The sequence below is a fragment of the Callorhinchus milii genome, unplaced genomic scaffold, assembly GCF_018977255.1.
Source record: "Callorhinchus milii isolate IMCB2004 unplaced genomic scaffold, IMCB_Cmil_1.0 Scaffold16, whole genome shotgun sequence".
Taxonomy (NCBI): Eukaryota; Metazoa; Chordata; class Chondrichthyes; order Chimaeriformes; family Callorhinchidae; genus Callorhinchus; species Callorhinchus milii.
In genome coordinates, this window is record NW_024704757.1 from 6,691,355 (window position 1) to 6,711,296 (window position 19,942).

General features: G+C 50.0%; 2 protein-coding genes across 3 annotated transcripts in view; both read left to right on the plus strand.

Annotated features, from left to right (window-relative positions):
- Positions 1-14,595, plus strand: part of prkcba (protein kinase C, beta a) — a 48,250-nt gene extending 33,655 nt beyond the window's left edge. For both annotated transcript variants that reach the window (XM_042341026.1, XM_042341027.1), the window contains 12 exons: positions 1,590-1,746; positions 1,855-1,989; positions 2,952-3,051; positions 4,142-4,282; positions 5,602-5,775; positions 6,871-6,962; positions 7,470-7,532; positions 7,985-8,123; positions 8,225-8,305; positions 9,146-9,253; positions 11,102-11,242; positions 13,319-14,595. In XM_042341026.1, the coding sequence (XP_042196960.1) occupies positions 1,590-1,746; positions 1,855-1,989; positions 2,952-3,051; positions 4,142-4,282; positions 5,602-5,775; positions 6,871-6,962; positions 7,470-7,532; positions 7,985-8,123; positions 8,225-8,305; positions 9,146-9,253; positions 11,102-11,242; positions 13,319-13,477 (1,490 nt within the window). In that variant the 3' untranslated portion in view covers positions 13,478-14,595. The remainder of the gene's footprint in view (positions 1-1,589; positions 1,747-1,854; positions 1,990-2,951; positions 3,052-4,141; positions 4,283-5,601; positions 5,776-6,870; positions 6,963-7,469; positions 7,533-7,984; positions 8,124-8,224; positions 8,306-9,145; positions 9,254-11,101; positions 11,243-13,318) is intronic.
- A 3,217-nt stretch (positions 14,596-17,812) lies between these two features.
- The window catches only part of LOC103186647 (voltage-dependent calcium channel gamma-2 subunit), a 5,175-nt gene continuing 3,045 nt past the window's right edge, over positions 17,813-19,942 (plus strand). The window contains 2 exon segments of the mRNA XM_042341157.1: positions 17,813-17,866; positions 18,280-18,426. Coding sequence (XP_042197091.1) covers positions 17,813-17,866; positions 18,280-18,426 — 201 coding nt within the window.

A 19,942-nucleotide genomic window follows, 5' to 3' on the forward strand; every position in this document is an offset into this window, starting at 1 on the left:
GAAAAGCAATCCCGACAATCGACTAACAACCGAGTTCCAATTTACTGCTGGATAAACAGAGGCGTGTGGGGCAAGGAAACTTGCCTAAGGTTCCGCCCCGCCCGGCAATCGAGCCCGGGTCCTCTCGCTTGCGAGACTAGTGCTCTAACCACTGAGTTTGGGTAATAATCCGTTCCCCCCCCCCAAACAATTATAATAATTTGGTCATTCAATCCATGATGGAGTGTGTCAGGGAATGGAGTATTGGTGCCACCGTGTGGGAATGTGGAAGAAGTACAGGCATTTACAGCTGGAGCAATTTTACAGAGTAATAATATTAATCCTTGCATTTGCTATAGCGCCTCATCACGTCCTCGAGACGTCTCAAAGCGCTTGACACGATATACTGTGAAGCGTAGTGACTGTGTGTTTTGTGGGCGAAAATAGGGGAAAACAGAGTGTGGGTCAGCTGGTTTTCAGAGTAAAAGTCGTTCAGAGAAGATGGTTTGAAGTTGTACTCAGTACGTGTACATTTCGCCCACAAAATACACAGTCAGTTTGCTTCACGGTGTAGGCTGTGAAGCGCTTTGAGACGTCGCACATGCGAGGATTATGTTTATTCAGGTCCGTGCTGATCTCAGGCCGAGGAGTGAGGGGTGAGGGGATTTTGAAACGCTTAAAAACAAGAGGAATTTTGGGGACCCAGCTGGTGGGCCCTCTGACCTCGGGGACAGTCCAATGGTTGTGGGTTGTTTGGGGAATTGAATGTAAGACTCTTATGTCTCTTGATCCGTGCAATGGAAAGTGCTGCATTCAGACACAACGTGTTATTTGTAAACTGGTCACCAGAGGCAGCGTTTCCCCAACCTGCCTTGCCAGCCACACACACACACACACACACAGCGCTGCTGCCAAAACAGGTTTATTTCACTCAACTCTTCACGTTGCTCTTTTCCGCTCAATATGTTGCTCAGCATCAGTCACCTCCTGCTCCACCGTCACCGCACACCGCAGCGAGCAAGAATCCCATAGCGTAGTGGTTGGCGAGCTCGCCTCGCGAGCGAGAGGACCCGGGTACGATTCCCGGGGCAGGGCAAAACCTTAGGCAAGTTTCCTGACTCTGCACCCACGCGCACGCACACGCACACACACACACACGCCTCTGTTTGTCTAGCAGTGAGTAGGTCGTTACTCGATTGGCACATCCGGGGGTAATAATACCTCAAAAAAAATGTAGCCACTCAATCCACGGCTGTTTGTGGGGACGCTGCCGGGCGCATTTGGCTGCCGCGTTTCGCCCACAAAATCCACAGTCACTCCAATTTACAATACATTCTGGGAAACGCTTTGAGACGTCTCAAAGACGTGATAAGGCGCTGTAACAAATGCAAGGATTATTGTTATTATTATAACCCAACACGGGTGGGGGACAGACAGAATGTGTTGAGGTCTATTGTGTGCTCAGTGCGAGGAGAGGTGTGTGTGGGGGAAGAGGTGGGGAGCGGAGGGATAACGGGCAGAAGAGGGGAGGGAGGGGAGTGGTTTGGGGGAGGCCTGGGCTGAGGGAAGACTCGGGTTCAGCACCTAAACCTCTTCATTATTATTTCCAGTGAAAGAGGCAAAGAATCTGGTTCCTATGGATCCCAACGGCCTGTCAGACCCCTACGTGAAGCTGAAACTGATCCCTGATCCAAGGAGCGAGAGCAAACAGAAAACCAGGACTATGAAGTGCTCCCTGAACCCCGAATGGAACGAGGCCTTCACATTGTACGTTACACAGTGTCTCTCTGTACATCAGCGTCTCTCTAGCATCTCTCCCTCAGCTGCTAACGCTTCTCTCTGTCTCTCTCTCTCTCTCTCTCTCTGTCTCACCAGTACCCTCAAGGACTCGGATAAAGATCGGAGACTTTCCATCGGAGTGTGGGACTGGGATCTAACCAGCAGGAACGACTTCATGGGATCGCTGTCCTTTGGCATTTCAGAGCTGCAGAAAGCGGGAGTGAATGGCTGGTCAGTGCAGACACATTACTTTCTCTTTAACCGTGCCTTCAGCTCCCCTCTCGACTCTCTTCCTCCTCCTCGCTCCCTCCCTTCCCTCCCCTCACCCTGACCATTTCCCCCCTCCTCTCTCCCTCCCTTCCCTCCCCTCACCCTGACCATTTCCCCCCTGCTCGGGTCATGACCCAACTGTGCAGCGCCTTGGGACGTCCTCCTGACGTGAAAGGCGCTCTATAAATGGAATCTTGTTGTTGTTGTTTGTGTACAAGAACGAGAAACTTTGAGTGATGTCTCAGTGGAGACTTGCCAACCTTCGCCTGCCTTATACCAGTCACTAAATCAAGGTGGTCCAACTGGCGGCCCGCTGGCCGCATCCAGCCCGGGAGATGATTTCCTCCAGCCCACGAACCATTTCCGACTGCATTATCCAACGAGCAAATACAGGCAACACTCAGGCCCTGAGCCAATCAGGGGATGGTCACTGGAGGCTATGACTCTCCCTGGCAATGGTCAATCAGGATAAAATATTGTTTATGTGACCCGCAGACCCTTCCCATATCCGACATCCAGCCTTCAGTAGCCAAAATGTTGCCCCCACCCACCCCCACCCCAACCCCACCCAGCCTGGTGTCTTGACATACGCAGAAACCCATCACCATGATTAAGAGACTCCAAACCAAGCTGAGAATTTCCTGCGTCCCACCTACACGTGGAAATCCCAGAGATGGATTGTTGGAATGGAATGCGCTCTCTTTCTCCCTCTCTCTCTCTCTCCCTGGAGGGATGCATCCTGTTTACCTAATTCCGGAGAGTATTAGGCGCAGGTTGGCAAGAGCCAAGGCTTGGGGGGAGCCCAGAGTGTGCGTTGGGGGTAACGCCTGGAGTCTTAACCACGTGGCTTGCCATTGATATGTGATAATGAGCTGAGCTGAAGTCAGGCAGTCATCGGTGTAATGTGAATGGCTTGTGCGCAGGTTTAAGCTGCTGAGTCAGGAGGAGGGAGAGTATTATAACGTGCCAGTGCCCCCAGAGGATGAGGACGAAGGAAATGAGGAACTGCGGAAGAAGTTTGAGGTTCGTGGACCCCACAGCAGCCTGGCTCAGTGTGTATGTGTGTGTGTGTGTCAGCCTGGCTCAGTGTGTGTGTGTATGTGTGTGTCAGCCTGGCTCAGTTTGTGTGTGTCAGCCTGATTCAGTGTGTGTGTGTGTCAGCCTGATTCAGTGTGTGTGTGTGTGTCAGCCTGGTTTAGTGTGTGTGTGTCAGCCTGACTCAGTAGAGTAATTATGGTCTGGCCTCCAGTGTTGGAGGTAACTGTGTCCTTGAGATCATCCCAGCCCTGAAGCAGTCACTCCCTGCGGAGCTGGGATGAAAGGACATAAGATGTTAATAGGCTGGTGGGGAAGGACAGACTCTCTACGAGATCCTGGGTTAGTTACGGTCGCTGCTCTCAGGCCATTAGCCCGGCACCTTTATCCGAACCTGAACTGGTACTGAAGTAGCTGTGTGCAAGCAAGCAAGAGAAAAGCCACGTGTTAATCAGATCAGAGCCATTAAAGATGACTTATTTGAGTGTGTGATTGAGGACAGTCTGATCTCCTCGCTAAACACTGTCCTTTCTCCCAAAGGCTCCATTTCAAGGACCTCACCTCACTAATAATAATAATAATCCTTGTGTTTGATACAGCGCCTTATCACGACGTTGAGACGTCTCAAAGCGCTTCACAGGACACACTGTAAAGTGTAGTGACTGTATATTTTGTGGGCGAAACGCAGCAGCCAGTTTGCGCACAGCAGCGTCCCACAAACAGTCGTGGATTGAGCAACCACAGTTTTTGGGGGGGGGTTATTACCCTGCGGAAAGCGATCCGCCAATCGACTAACAACCGGGTTCCTACTTACTGCTGGTAAACAGAGGCGTGTGTGCGGAGTCAGGAGACTTGCCTGAGGTTTTGCCCTGCCCGGGAATCGACCCGGGTCCACTGGTTTGAGAGGCGAGTGCTCTAACCACTGCACCAAAGGGTCTCCACATTCAGCCCCATAATCTGCCACTAGACTGTGCCCCCACTCACACACACACACACACACACACACCGTGGCTGGGCTGGGCGGTGTCACCCTGCTGGTGGGCTGGAGGTATGTGACGGATGGCTGCTGTCTTTACAGAGAGCTAAGATTGGCGCTGGCTCCAAGGCGCTGGAGGAGAAGAGGAACAGCGCTGCCAGGACCGACAACGGCAACCGCGATCGGATCAAACTCGGCGACTTCAACTTCCTGATGGTGCTGGGCAAGGGCAGCTTCGGCAAGGTAGGGGGCTACCCCGACACTGTACAACAACAACAACAACTTACATTTACACAGCGCCCCCCCCCCCCCCCCCGCCTCCCCACCTCACGCAGGGAAACCCCCCCCCCCCAGAGCTCTTGACAGTGGCGCCGAGCCTGGGGTTTGGGTGTGGAAAGCTCGGTCGAAGAGGACTGTCTTCAGGCGCGACCTGAAGACGGAGCCTGGCGTGAACTGGTGGGATGGGGGTACGGAGTTTCGAGCGGGTGCGTACGCAGGCGGCAGAGTTAAGGACGTAAGAATTTGTTGGCGAAAGCAGACCAAAGTCCATCCAGTTTACCTTCCACCATCCAGGCCATCGCTTGACATGTCCGGTCCCGAACTATATACTCTCACCCACCCCCCCCCACCACCAGGTATTATTTTCCAGCAGAAATCTCTCTCAGCTTTCTTGCCACAAACAACATTTTCTGCTTCCGCCGTCTCCCACCCTCGGGAGCCTGTTCCGTACGTTTGCTACTCTCTCACTGAGGAAGTGTTTCCACAGATTTGTTCTGAATTTATCTCCCCTCCAATCGCAAGCTGTGTTCTGGATATAGCCAACACAACCAGGCACACCACACACACACACCGTGACACCACACACACACCGTGACACCACACACACACACACTGCGACACACATACACACACACAGTGACACACACACACCATCTCACACACACAGTGACACACACGGTCACACACAAACACCATCGCACACACACCGTGACACACACACACAATGACACACACCGTCACACACACACACCGTGACACCACACATAGACAGCATGAAGCAAGCCCAGGAGCCCAGCATGGAGGACGCACTGTCTGATGCCTAGTCTGTTCTCTACAGAATGTGTTACTGATGTAACTCAGCAATCCTCATGTTGTGTTTCTATTCCCTCGATTCACTGGGGCTTTAATCTGATGAGCAAACATGTAAATTCTTCCGAACCTGTAACACGACTTGTTTTCTCTCTGGATATTGCCAGAGGAAGTGGGCGCTCGGCAATACTGCACTGGCAGCAGTGCCCGCACTGTGGGTCCCTGGCAATAGTCAGCAAAGCTGACTCTCTGTGTCTCTCTCTGTCTAAGTCTCTCTCGCTCCATCTTAAGTCTCGAGTCTCTCTCTCTCAGTCTCTGTCTGTCTCTCTCTCTGTCTGAGTCTCTCTCTGTCTCTCTCTGTGTCTGAGTCTCTCTGTGACTGAGTCTCTCTCTGAGTCTCTCTCTGTGTCTGAGTCTCTCTGTGTCTCACTGTGTCTGAGTCTCTCTGTGCCTCTCTGTCTGTGTGAGTGCAGGTGATGCTGGCGGAGAGGAAGGGCACTGATGAGCTGTACGCCATTAAGGTGCTGAAGAAGGACGTTGTGATCCAGGATGACGATGTGGAGTGTACGATGGTGGAGAAGCGAGTGTTGGCCGTGGCGGGCAAACCGCCCTTCCTCACTCAGCTCCACTCCTGCTTCCAGACCATGGTGAGCATGTGCACCACATCGAGGTGGGGGTCTGAGCAACATCACTTCCTACTTCCTGCCAGTCTGAGAATCTGCCCTCTCCCCCCCTCCCGCGTCTCCATAATAATAATAAATAATAATAATCCTTGCATTTGATATAGCGCTTTTCACGTCGGGAGGACGTCCCAAAGCGCTTCACAGAACACACTGTAAAGTGAATTGACTGTATATTTGTGGGCGAACGCGGCAGCCAATTGCGCACAGCAATGTCCCACAAACAGTCATGGATTGAAAATGACCAATTTATTATTGTTTTTGGTTTTGGAGGGATTATTATTAGGCTCTGTGTGGAGTAAGGAAACGTGCCCAAGGTTTCGCCCTCTGCCTGGGATTGAACTCAGGACTCTCGCTTGCAAAGCGAGTACTCTAACCACTGAGCTACAGGACTCCATCAGGGCACGTCTCAAGACCATCCTCTTCCATCGCACCTTCGGTCAATCTCCTACCCCCGCCCCTCCTGAACCCAACCCCCAGCTCGGGTCCAAATCCCTGACAGTCCAGCGCCTTGGGACGTCCTCCTGACGTGAACGGCCCCGTGTAAATGTCATTTCCCATTGTGGCTTTCCCTATTTTTTTCCCTATTTTCCATATCTTATAATACCTTACGTTTGATATATTATGGCCTCAAAATGTCTCAAAGCACTTCACAGACTATACTGTGCAATACAAACCACATTTGTATTGCTCCTTTCACGTCGGGAGGACTTGAATATAGTGTAAAATGGATTGACTGTGTATTTTTTAGGCGAAAGACGGCAGCCAATTGCGCTTATGATGACAGTGTCATGAGAGCATAAGAATTGCCGGCCAAAAGAGACCAAGGTCCATCCAGTTCGTCTTCCACTCCCATCCTGGCAGTCACTTGCATATGTCGTATCCCAAACTATATACTGCATTGTGTCCTACAAAAGATTTGAATGATCAGAAAGCGTCGCTATAGCCTTGCTCGGGTGTGAGTGAGTGCTCCCACCTTCGGGTCAAAAGACCGTGCTTTTAATCTCCTCGGTTTGATCCATTGTCTTACTATTTCTTATCTTTATTCCACCCCCCAAACAGGAACACTTGTATTTTGTAATGGAATATGTGAATGGGGGAGACCTCATGTACCAGATACAGCAAGTCGGCAGATTCAAGGAGCCACATGCCGTGTGAGTGTCTAGCCGCGCGTGTGTGTGTGTGTCTCGCCGTGTGAGTGTGTCTAGCTGTGTGTCTAGCCATGTGTGTGTGTAGCCGTGTGTATCTAGCCATGTGTGTGTGTCTAGCCGTGTGAGTGTGTGTGAGCGTATCTAGCTGTGTGCGCATGTGTGTGTCTAGCCGTGCGTGTGTGTAGCCATGTGTGGGTGTGAGTGTCTAGCCGTGTGAGTGTGTGTGTAGCCATGTGTGTGTCTAGCCGCGTATGCGTGTGTCTCTCGCTGTGTGTGTTTCTAGCCGTTTGTGTCTCTACAACAACAACATTTCATTTATAGTGTGTGACTCTCTAGCCATGTGTGTGAGTGTGTAAGCGTGTGTGAGTACTGTATCTGTCGCTGTGTTCTAGTAGGGAGTTGGATGCTGTGTATTTAATGTGTAAGTAGTTACGATGGGACTAAGATGCTGACCTGGCTCCCCCTGGCTGCTGTGTGCAGGCTGACCCTCTGACACGCTCTCCCTTTCAGCTTCTACGCCGCTGAAATCGCCATTGGTTTGTTCTTCCTGCATCGCAGAGCCATTATTTACCGGTGAGTTTACTTATTGATTGATTCATTGATTTGCCTCGCTCCCTCCTTCCCTCCCTTCCCTCGCTCCAAATCCCTGACTGTCCTGCACCTTGGGATGTCCTCCCAGGGTGAAAGGCACCACGTAAATGTAGTTTATTGTAGTTGTGGTTGAGTGAGTCAGCCGTGTTTCCCGCTGCTCCGAGCCACACGCCGGATCGTGTGTGTGTACAATAATCACATGTGTTACACGCGAAGCGCACACATACAGTAGCAGAAAGAGTACATGTCGATGCACTCGACGTGTACTCCCCCATTGGGCCATGACATTACTCTTATCTGGGCACAGTTCTTAAATCTCTGCCCCTCCCCCAGTATTACTAAGCTCCTCCCCCAGTATTACTAAACCCCTCCCCCAGTATTACTAAGCTCCTCCCCCCAGTCTTACTCTCTGCTTGCCCCTCCCCCACCCATAGAGACCTGAAGCTTGACAATGTGATGCTGGATTCTGAGGGACATATAAAGATTGCTGACTTTGGGATGTGTAAGGAGAACATGAGCGACGGTATCACCACCAAGACCTTCTGTGGCACGCCTGACTACATTGCCCCCGAGGTAAGCTGTTCCCCCATCACACACGCACTCCTCCCTCCCAGCCAATATCCTCTGCAGAGAGGTACAGCCTCACCTCGCATTTCGTACATTTGTGTTTGCAGATCATCGCCTACCAGCCTTACGGGAAGTCAGTGGATTGGTGGGCTTTTGGGGTGTTGCTGTATGAGATGTTGGCTGGACAGGTAAGAACTCACAATGATTCCAACTGATAATTATAGAATCCTACAGCACAGAGGGAGGCCATTCGACCCATCAGGCCTGTGCTGGCTCTTTGAAAGAGCTACCAACGAAGTCCCACTCCCCCGCTCTTGCCCCATAGCCCTTTTTAAGTACTTATCCAATTCCCTTTTGAAAGCTATTATGATGTTCACAGTGACATGAGAGTATGTGAGGGATGTGGATGGGGGGGGGCAGCGGGGCTTTGGGGGAGATACACTCCGAGCCATCAACCGGGGGGCAAAGCGGGTCACACACACACGGCTTCAGATCAATTAATGGGGCTGGATAAGGATTCCCAACCAGGCAGCACCATCTGTTGTCATCTTGATGTCTACACATACACACTTACAAACACTGCACACGCAAATTTACACACACGCTGCACACACAAATAAATACACACTACACACATGATGTACACACACGCACACATACACACAGACACATCACATGCACACCTGACACACACACACACTTACACACACATGCACACCACAGACACGCATGCACACCACATCATACACATACTACACACACACACATATAAATACACATGCTATACACACAAGCACACCGCACACACACTTACACACTCAAGTAAATACACACACTCCAGAGAGCAACTAATACACAGTCATTCGAAAAACAGCTTTCCCGTGTCACCAGAGGCACATGTTGACATGTTTACAAAATGAAGTATCTGTCGCTCTCTCACTCCCATTTCTCCCCCTCTCTCTTTCTCACTTTCTCTCTCTCCCACTCTCCCTCACTCTCATCTCTCTCTCTCTCACTCTCCCTTCTAGCCCCCTTTTGACGGTGAAGATGAGGATGAGCTTTTCCAGTCCATCATGGAGCATAACGTCACTTACCCCAAATCCATGTCCAAAGAAGCCGTCTCCATCTGTAAAGGGGTGAGAGCGCCGTGTGCTTGCGGGAACCAGAGCCTCTCCTCACTGCTGGCATCGTGAGAGGCTTGGATTTACATCAGAATAAGAATAATAATGATTGCATTTGATATGGCGCCTTATCATTACCCTGCGTGAAGGGCGCTATATTGTGCGCAATTGGCTACTGCGTTTTCCCTCAAAATATACAGTCACTACACTTTACAGTATATTCTGTGAAGCAGCCAATTGAGCAGAGCAGCATCCCACACACAGTCATTCATTCATTCATTCATTCATTCATTCATTCATTCATTCATTCATTCATTCATTCATTCATTCATCCATCCATCCATCCATTCATTCATTCATTCATTCATAGCTAGCTAGAGAGCTAGATAGACAGACAGATTGATTTTAATCAATCCATGACTGCTGAGCGCAATTGCCTGTTGCATTTATTATTATTATTATTATAATTATATCTGTCTGCAGTGAGCAATCTTGGGAGCACAGGGTCTGGAGTCAGTACAGTGACACAGTGATGCCTGGCGCTAGTGCCAGGTTGTGGTTTAGTCCCAATGTTGTACCCACCACAACCCTTGACCCAGAGCCGGTGAGCGCTGCTGACTCAGCCAGGCTCGCTCACACACCAGCACAGAGTGAGGGGGCTGTCTGCGTGTTCCAGTGCAGATCTTGAGTTGAGCAGCGGGGAAATGTGTCCAGTCGCACTCCATCATTCATGGCTTTGTTTGACGCTCTGCTGGTTCGGGAAAGCTGCCAAATGAATGTTTTCAGCTGTCAAACCGCTGCCTCCTGGCGTCGATTCCTGCACTCAGGAACCCTTTGAATTGAAAGCTACAGGCACTCTCTGCTCTGGGAGAGCACGTCTATTATTTAGAAGCACTTCTCAGAATAGCCTGCGATTGAAGATCCCACAAAGCTTTCAGTTCCACTCAGACACCACTTATTCATCTTCTGACATGGGTGGGGGGGGCCTGAAAATATGCAGTCCTGTAGCGTAGAGGTTAGAGCCCTCGCCTCGCAAGCGAGAGGACCCGGGTTCGATTCCCGGGCAAACAGGGCAAAATCTTAGGTAAATTTTCTTACTCCATACACCTCTGTTTAACTAGCAGTTAAGTAGGAACTGGTTTGTTAATCGATCGGCGAATCGCTGTATCAAATGCAAGGATTATCATCATTAAAATGTAAGATATTTCGGAGGTTGGGAAAATCCTGTTTTAATCGGGAGGCTGGTTTAATAACTTTTATTAACCAACTTCCACATTGAGACTGAACTGAAGAATATTCGCACAATTCTGTGCAATTGTAAATGTTTAAGACAAAATAATATTAATAATTCTTGCATTTGATAGCACCTCATCACGTCATTGAGACGTCTCAAAGCGCTTCACTGGATATATTGTAAAGTGAATTGACTGTGTATTTTGTGGGCGGCGAAATGCAGCAGCCAGTTGCACACAGCAGTGTCCCACAAACAGTCGGGGATTTTTTTNGGAGCGGTTATTACCCGCGGAAAGCGATCCACCAATCGACTAACAACCGGGTTCCTGCTTATTGCTGGTAAACAGAGGCATGTGGAACAAAGAAACTTGCCTGACATTTTGGCCTCCCTGGGAATAGATCCTCAGGTCCTCTCACTCACTCACTAACCACGACACTCCAGGAGTCCATATAGTCACTCCAGTTATATCTAATGGTTCCATCTGGGAGGTGGTTTATGCAGCGACAGGGCTTTGGGTGGACGGAGTTCCAGAGGGTTGTGGTTCCAGATCCTTCAGGTTTCTGGCTGTCCTATCGAGCAAGGATATCCTAACAGCTGTTAACGTTGATCGCTCTTCTCTCCCGACACAGCTGTTGACCAAACACCCGGCCAAGCGGCTGGGCTGCAGCCCCGAAGGTGAGCGAGACATAAAGGAGCACGCCTTCTTCCGCTGGATCGATTGGGAAAAGCTGGAACGTATGGAGATCCAGCCTCCCTTCAAACCCAAGGCCGTAAGTTGGACTTTACTTGTCTGGTCAGGTGGTCACTGTTTGTAGGTCTCTTATAGGGAGCATTGGACTGGATTGAGTTGTGGGGGAGCAGGGCTGTGTGTGGGGGGGGGGGGGGGGCGGAGAACAACAGCAGTTAGAGAGGGAAACACATCATTAATAATCCTCTCCTAGCTGTCATGTGACGTTGGTAATTATTCCCTCTTGTGGGTGGCTGTACACACTGGCTGTATCTCACAGGGTTTCTGAGTGGCCTGACTCAGACACACACAGCAATGTGTTCAAATGAAGCAAAATGAAGTACGTGCTACAGAGATGTATTTGATGTACTGTACAGGATGTCCACAAAGTCCTGTCACCTCCACCCCCCTCACCAGTTACACTAGGGGGAGCTGTAACAAGCCGTTAGAGATGCATTTCGCCTCCTCACTCCATTCAAGTCACACAAGATTGGCACCAAACATGGCGACCGATCATTATCTGGACGTCAAATACAGTTAAGCACTTGTACTGAGGAGAACTGAGAGCTTCTAAATACAATTCTTCCACTTGTTTCAGTTGTTGGTCAGTGCAGTGTAGAAAATAAACACATGGAGGTAACAGGACTTTGTGGCACCCTGTACATTTGCTGTGTAGTCACTGATTGCATTTGATGACACGGCCTTGGGAGAGCAGTTACATGCCCTGGATGTACCCTGTGTGAACAGGGAACCAAACCAAATCCTGCTAATGTGTGAAATTTCCTGGTCCCATCTGTTCCTACGTGCCGTTTGAGCTGATGGTGTGACTGTGTCGTGGGCCCCTGTGAGGGGGCGGCTCAGGGAGAGACTGGTCTTATGTTTGAGCCTCAGAGTGTGGGGCTGTGTGTATGTGATTACATTAGTGGTGTTGGGGTGTTGGTGGGTTGGAGAGTTGGTTGGTTGGGGGTTGGGGGCGTTGGTTGGTTGGGGGGTTGGTTGGGGATGTTGGTTGGTTGGTTGGGGGGGTTGGTTGGAGGGTGTTGGTTGGGGTTGGTTGGTTGGGGGGTTTGGTTGGTTGTTGGGGGGGTGTTGGTTGGTTGGGGGGGGTTGGTTGTTGGGGGTGGGGATGGTTGGTTGGGGGGTGGTTGGTTGGGCTGTATGATCAGTAACTTTGTCTATGCCATAATTGTTGTAGTGCTGGTGGTGGGGATCTCTGTGAGATGTCTGATGGGGCCTAAAATATGATGTTTTGCAAGAGAGAATCAGCTGCAGCTTTGACTTTGAGAGGTGGGATCAGTGGGTATCACTGAGTGCTTTTATTTCACCATCTTAATACAGCACCTGGAATTAAAGGGTTTAAATGATGATGATGGCTTTGGGTTATATTTCTGAGAAGTGAGCAAATATAACCCAAGGGTTGGGGGATTGGATGTGTGGGGAAGGATTTTGGGTGTTTGGGGCGGGAGGGGATTTGGGTCTGTGAGGGGGGTGGAGTTGGGTGTGTCTGAGGAGGGGGTTGGGTGTGCGGGAGAGCTGTGGGGAGGGGGGGGTGAAGAGGGGTTTGGGTGCGTGGGAAAGGGGGGCTAGTTGGGTGTATTTGACATGCTGTTGATTCTGTTTGAAGCTGTTGTCTAAGTGGTGATGTGAGGCAGCGAATTATGAGAAAGAGAGTGAGAGAGACGCAACAGTAACAGCGGTTGAAGGGAGGACATTTTGGGAGGAAGGATGCTTCGTGAAGAAGCATCTTCAGTCTTTTAACATTGCATTGCTCGACCCCCGATTTATAACACTGAAGGGTTTGTCCTCTCACCTGGGACGGGGGTCACACGAGGGGTGACTGGCGCCTCTCTCCAGCCTCCGATTGGGTTACAGATCTCAGCCGAAGGGTCCATCTGAGATCCAAGGTGAAATTTGTGGGTGTTAAGTGTTGATGAGACGAGCTGGATCCTAAACAGGAGAGAAAATCTCAGAGTGGTATAAACCCGATTGCATCTGCAGTGCCTATTCCATTCCTCATCCTCCTGGTACAGGTTTGTGTCAAGGTCGGAATCCATTGATAAGAACTTGTCATTCCTCCAAACCTCCATGACTCCATCCCATCTCTCCTTTCCTTCCACAGTGTGGTCGCAACGCAGAGAACTTCGACCGTTTTTTCACCCGCCATCCACCAGTGCTCACACCTCCTGACCAAGAGGTCATCATGAACATTGACCAGGCTGAATTCGAGGGATTTTCCTTTGTTAACACAGGCTACCTAAAGCCTGAGATCACCTGTTAAGCACCCGTTCAGGTGTGGGTGGGGGGAGGAAGGGAGAAAGAAAGAGAGAGAGAGGGCGAGCTAGCAGCTGTGTCCTTGAGTGGATGAGTGGGAGAGGTTGGTTTGGAGTTGGTTGGTTGATTGGTTGATTGGTTGGATGAACCTGACCTTTGCATGCCCCGGCTCTTGCTGTTAATCATGGCTGCTTTCGCAAATCTCCACGTGTCGGAATGCAGTTTCTCATCACCTCATCATTGCACAACAAATGCTAGAATGAATGCAAACGTGTTGGAAAGGCTGTACTGCTGTTGTCTGATATGATATGCCCAGCACTTGCCTTTCATTGGGTCTCTCTGTCCGAAGATGCTTTGCTCTCAGATTGCCAAAGTCAAGTTGTCCTGTGTTGGTTTATTAAACTGCCTTAATCTTGTGGCTTACGTCAATGAATGCTTTTCTGCTAAACTTCTCTCTCTCTCGAAAAGATCAGTGGAAAAAAAAACGGTGTCAAAACACGTGTTTGTTTTTTTCTAAATGTGTTTTTTTCTTTCCCGAGAATGTAAAGATGAACGATGGCTGAAATATTGGTTGTGACGTGCGGTTGGAAAGCGGTGTAAATGCTGATCTTTAGACGTGCTGTGATTTGCAATAAGAATAAAGTACAACGATGTAGAAGAGATGTAATTTCTCACAGTCTCAACCTTAAGACCGTTGTCTTAAAAGTTAAGATAATGCATCATTTTTGGAAAATCCTTAAATATAGTCATTTTCCAGATGCCATTTTTCTGCTGCTTTTTTTTCAAAAAAAGATCTGAATTTAAGATGAACTTGAGACTGAATTTAAGAATTCTCTTACCCTGCAGGATCTTATTTACGAGGCAACAGTCTTAAGGCTGGGGCTGTGAGAATTCTAGAGTCTCGGAATCTCTATTTGTGACCGACTGACTCCCAGTCACCAGTCAGAGACTCGAGCGAATTTAAAATTGATTTGAAACTTTAAAAAGAAGGAACGAGGAATAAAATGTTGCATGAGTATTATTGTTATTGGTGTGTGTGTGCGCGTGTGTGTGTGGGTGTTGCTGCGAGTAGAACAATATGCCGAATATTCCAGTGTTGATCTAATAAAGAAAATCGCACAGAAACTCTTCACCCTTCATGTCACAAGTGCTGCTCAACACCAACGCGAGGGGGGCTGTTCGGGAGGAAAAGGTAATGAACGTCTATCTAACACTGACATTGATTGGCCCCCAGGAAGTCCTTTTAATCCTTTACACGTCCCCAACTTTACTGTGTCGCTGGCAAAACAGAGTATAAATTACACCCAACCCCATGCTCTGGGCATCAACTGGGCAAGAATAATAATAATCCTTGCATTTGATAATAATAATAATCCTTACATCACGTCGTTGAGACATCTCAAAGCGCTTCATAGGATATATTGTAAAGTGAATTGACTATTTTGTGGGCGAAACGCAACAGCCAATTGCATACAGCAATGTCCCACAAACAGCTGTGGATTGAGTGAAGGAGGGATTATCACTCCTGGAAAGTGATCTGCCAATCGACTTAACAACCGAGTTCCTACTTTCTGCTCGCTAACCAGAGACGCGTGGAGTAAGGAAACTTGCCCAAGGTTTCCCCCGCCCAAGAATCGAACCTGGATCCTCTCGCTTGCGAGGCGAGTGCTCTAACCACTGAGCTACAGGACTCCGATGTATTGAAATGCCAGTCATCAGTAGTTGTGGATTGAAACCGGGACCATAAGTCTGAATAAACGTAAATGTGAATAAACAGCAACTCTGCAGTAACACAGTGAGTAACCCTCACCCTGTTACATTAACCAGTGTCGTCACACCTTACACCGTGTCTCCCAACTGGAGACAGCAACCTGCACATTGCCACAGTGAGCAGCTCACCCTCAACAGCCAGTGACTCAGTCTGGCTGCACACTGAGGAAACATCACTGGACAAGGAATAGGTTGATTTTCTGGTGCCATCAACAGGTTGGGCCTTCTTTACAACAGGCACTGAAACCATCAAGTGTTCCCCTGGATCTCTGGGGGGTAACTCTTCGTGAATGACATGTCAGCCTCCAGCCCCCAACCCCCCACACACACATCAATCTACGACCCCCCCCACTCCTCCAACCATGCCAACCTCCAACCCCAACCTCCCCCCTCCCAACTCCCCCAGTCTCCAACCCCCCTACCCCCAACACAAACAGCAATCTATGAACCCCCCAACCACAACACCCTCCAACCCCTCCCCGCCCCAGTCTCCAAACCCTTCCCACCCCCCCCAACCAGGCTCTGAATCCACATATCAAGGGAAGGTAATAATGTGAGACTGAACATATTAAATACTCCCATCATGTGTTCTGTGTTCTAAGGCTCATATGTGTGACAATTCCAACACGCATCTACTGGAGCACTGGCGACAGCTGTGTACAGTGACAGGCAACCTATTCATCAAGGTGTTAAGATTTCTCGTGCAGTTTGGGACGTGACATGTGCAAGCGACTGCCAGGATGGCGGAAGGCGAACTGGATGGCCTTTGGTCTTCTTTCGTCTAGCATTTCTCATGTTCTTCTAGGAACGGGAGGAGGCCATTCAGCCCCTCGAGCCTGTTGCGCCATCCTGTTAGATCACGGCTGACCTGTACCTTAACTCCAGTTATTGAATATCTTACTGGGAAAAGTGAGAGAATGGCTGAGGCCCTGACTTTTCCCAATAAGATATTCAATAATTGGGAGTTGAGGTACTGATCAGCCGTGATCTAATACAATGGGGTTCCATCCACTTGTTGAAGTGATGAAAAGCTGACATCCTTCAGGGAGCTGTGTATCGGCATGACCGCAGGGATGTTACTGTGTGAGCACAACTTATCCATTGGCCCTGGAATCCTGGAAGGTTTATCACCGAAGATCGGAATGTTCTAAACCAATCCACTAAAGAAAATCACCTTCAAGGAAATAATATCCCTAAACGTTTATAAAATGTACAATTTTGCTCCAATGAATGACATCGGGTAAAAACTAACTGCGCACACACTCATTGAAGCCAGACATTGACGTTGAGAATCATCACCTGCTCGCTTGAGCTCATCCCTACCCCTCTCCTTACCTCCCAGTTCCACCTCCTTGCCATCCCTTAAATCTCTCTCTGTCCACTGGCACCATTCCCACCATCTTAAAAACAGCCGGCATCACTCCTGCCCCCCAAAAAACACCCCTCGACCCGTCTCTGTTCTCTAATAACCACATCTCCAACCTCCCTTTTCTCTCCAAGGTCCTGCAAAGAGTCGTTGCTATTCAGAATTCTGCAACTCATGTCCTTTAAGCCCTCTTCATCCTCTGAAACTCCATCCCAGAATCCCTCCGTCTCACCCTTACCTCTTTCAAGGCCCATCACAAGACTTTCCTCTGTCATCATGCTTTCAGTCACCCTCCACCCCTCTTGCTTCCGACCCCAGCTCGGATACAAACCCTTAACTGTCCAGTGCCTTGAGATATCCTCCCTGAAAAACACTATATAAATGCAATTGTTGTTGTTTTTGGTGGTCTGCTCATTGTGTGTTGGGGAGGAGTTTGTTATTGTGTGTTGAGGGGTTTGGTCAATGTATTTTGGGGGAGAGGATCTTTCAGTGCTTTGGGATGTCTTCCAGATGTGAAGGTGCTACACCAATGTAATCTGTTGTTATTGTTGTTGTCTGCTCATTGTATGTTGGGAGAGGGTCTGTGTTGAGAGAGAATTGGCAAAAGGGGCATTTGTGTAGAGATGGCTACTCGTGGAGAGCGGTGTCTGTGGGATAGGGGGTGTCTGTGAGGGAGGGGGGTGTCTGTGGGGGAGGGGCAATGTCTGTGTGGGGGGGTATCTGTGGGGAGGGAGAGGGTGTCTGTGGGGTGTGTGTGGGAAGGGGTGTCTGGGCTATAGGGGTGTCTATGGGGGAGGGGAGGGGGTGTCTGTGGAGGAGGGCGGTGTCTGTGGGGGAAGGGAGAGGGTGTCTGTGGAGGAGGGGCGGTGTCTGTGGGGGGGTGTCTGTGGGGGAGGAGAGGGGGTGTCTGTGGGGGAGGGATTGTCTGTGGGGGGTGTCTGTGGTGGGGTGTCTGTGGGGGGGGTGTCTGTGGGGCAGAGGGGGTGTCTGTGGGGGAGGGGTGGGTGTCTGTGGGGGATGGGGGGGGTGTCTGTGGGGGAGGGGAGGTTGGTTGTGGCTGATTCTCATACCTGTGGCTCCACTCGATGACTGCACACCTGACAGCAATGAAACAAGAAGCTTCAAATTTCTAACAAAGATATTGAAGGGACAACAAAAGGACCAACTTCTTCTACCTTTGGTGTAAGTGAGCGCTAACTCCACACAATGGTCACTGGGCGTTCAGTGCCAGGAGCTACAGGAGCTCGAGGCTTGTCTCAGGTACACGTGTGCACAGCTCAATGTGTGAGATACTAAGCTTGACAGACGTGTAGAATGGGTTCCCAGAAAGACAGATGATGTGGGTGGTGGCAATGGGGGTCTAGTTGGAAATGGAATAATAATAATAATAATCCTTGCATTTGATATAACGCCTGATCACGTCTACGAAGCGTCTCAAAGCGCTTCACAGAATATACTGTAAAGTGAAGTGACTGTGCCCTCTGTGGGCGAGTTTGGTTTGAGACACTGCAGAAACTGAGCGAGTGAGTGCCCCAGGTTGGGGGCAGGGGGGGTGGGCAGAAAACACCGTTCCTTTTAGTGGAGGGAGGGACGAAGGGGTGATGGTGGGATTGAGTGTTTCTGCTGCGTAACATTGTCACTTGATTAAAAAGGTCCTTTATTTTGTCTGACAGAGGAACAGCAGGGAAGCTGGGAACTTTGACAGAGAGTTCACCCGACAGCCCGTGATGCTCACACCCACTGACAAACTGCTCATCATGAACCTGGACCAGCATGAGTTTGCTGGCTTCTCCTACGTGAACCCGGAGTTTGTGATCCAGGTGTAAAGCGGCAACCCACGTCAGCTGAGCCCGATCAGCCGCTTCTCTTATCTCTGAAGTGCAAACCGTTCATGTTTGCGAATGATTTTTTGATCTACCCACAAAACTGTGGACGGAGCCTGGCAAGCCAATGTTAGAAAGGTCTATCCTTGCTCGAACACTCTCATTCCCACACAGAGCATGTGCCACACCTCCCACTTCATCTCTGGCAAGCACCCCCTGTCTCCCTTCTCAGCTCTCTCTCTCTCTCATTTCCATTTCCACAGCTGTATTTGTTCCACTCTTCTGGATGGATGGATGGATGGATGGATGCTGCCTTTTGACCACAGGTTGGTCAGGTGCTGTGACACCCCTATGCCTCAATCTACTGTTGGAATGGATGTAAGGACAAAATACCAGAGGCAACAGAACCCCATCTGAGAAGCCCAGACCCACACCAACACCCACCAACCAACATCTCTGCCAGCCCTCACAGCAAGGTGGGGTGTCAATGGCAGGTTGTCCTAGTGATTGGGCTTGTGTGTAGGTGCTTGAATCATCCAAGGAACGGGTGGTTGAGTGGGTGGTTCTTGAGTGGGAGGGTGAGTGGGTGTTGGGGGTGTTGTATGACTATGAACCTCAGAAGAACATTTTGTGAGATGAGTGCCAAGGCATTGATAGGAAATTTACCAACTCGCGGAATATCTCTGCCAGCTTTGAGGTGGGCACTGGGCATCAGTACTCACTTACCTTCCCACCTACCCAGTTCCACCTTCTGACAGCCACTCACCCACTGAAATTGCCAACAACATTTTTCAGGCAGATTCATTTGAACTGTAACATTTTTGTATTTTATTATTTAAAACGTGAAATGTGCCAAAAATGGCTTATAATCAACATGGTAACCCAAACTGTGAAAATCAGCCCATAATTCCATGCTGGAGGAGACAGGGTGAGGGTGAAGGGCCAAGGCAGGAGTCAGGGTGGAGGGGGCGAGGCTAGTGAAGGGGGCAAGGGCGAGGGCAGGAGCCAGGGCGAGGGGCCAGGGCGAGGGCAGGAGTCAGGGCGAGGGGCCAGGGCGAGGGCAGGAGTCAGGGCGAGGGGCCAGGGCGAGGGGAGGAGATGGGGTAACAGGGGAGGAGCCTGGGTGAGGGGAGGGGCCAGGAGGGGAGGGGAGGAGCTGGGGGGAGGTGGGAGATGCCGGGGGTGAGGGTGGGGAAGTCGGGGCGAGGGGGAAGGAGCCGGTAGGTGTCGGGGTGGCTGTGTTTGGGAGGACGTGTTGCTGTCTCTCTAGTGTTCAATTCTAGTTGAAATTGGAGTTGAGGTAGACATGATCTAATAGAATGGTGGCACAGGCTCGAGGGGCTGAATGGCCTCCTCCTGTTCCTACGTTCCTATGTTCCCCAACACAACATCCCTCCTGCCACACACACAACTCCCCCAATGGTACAGAGGTGAATGTTTTGGAACTTGGCACTGCAGAAACTTTAAGACAATAACGGCAAGTGTGGCAATTATGAATGAGATAAGATGTTTG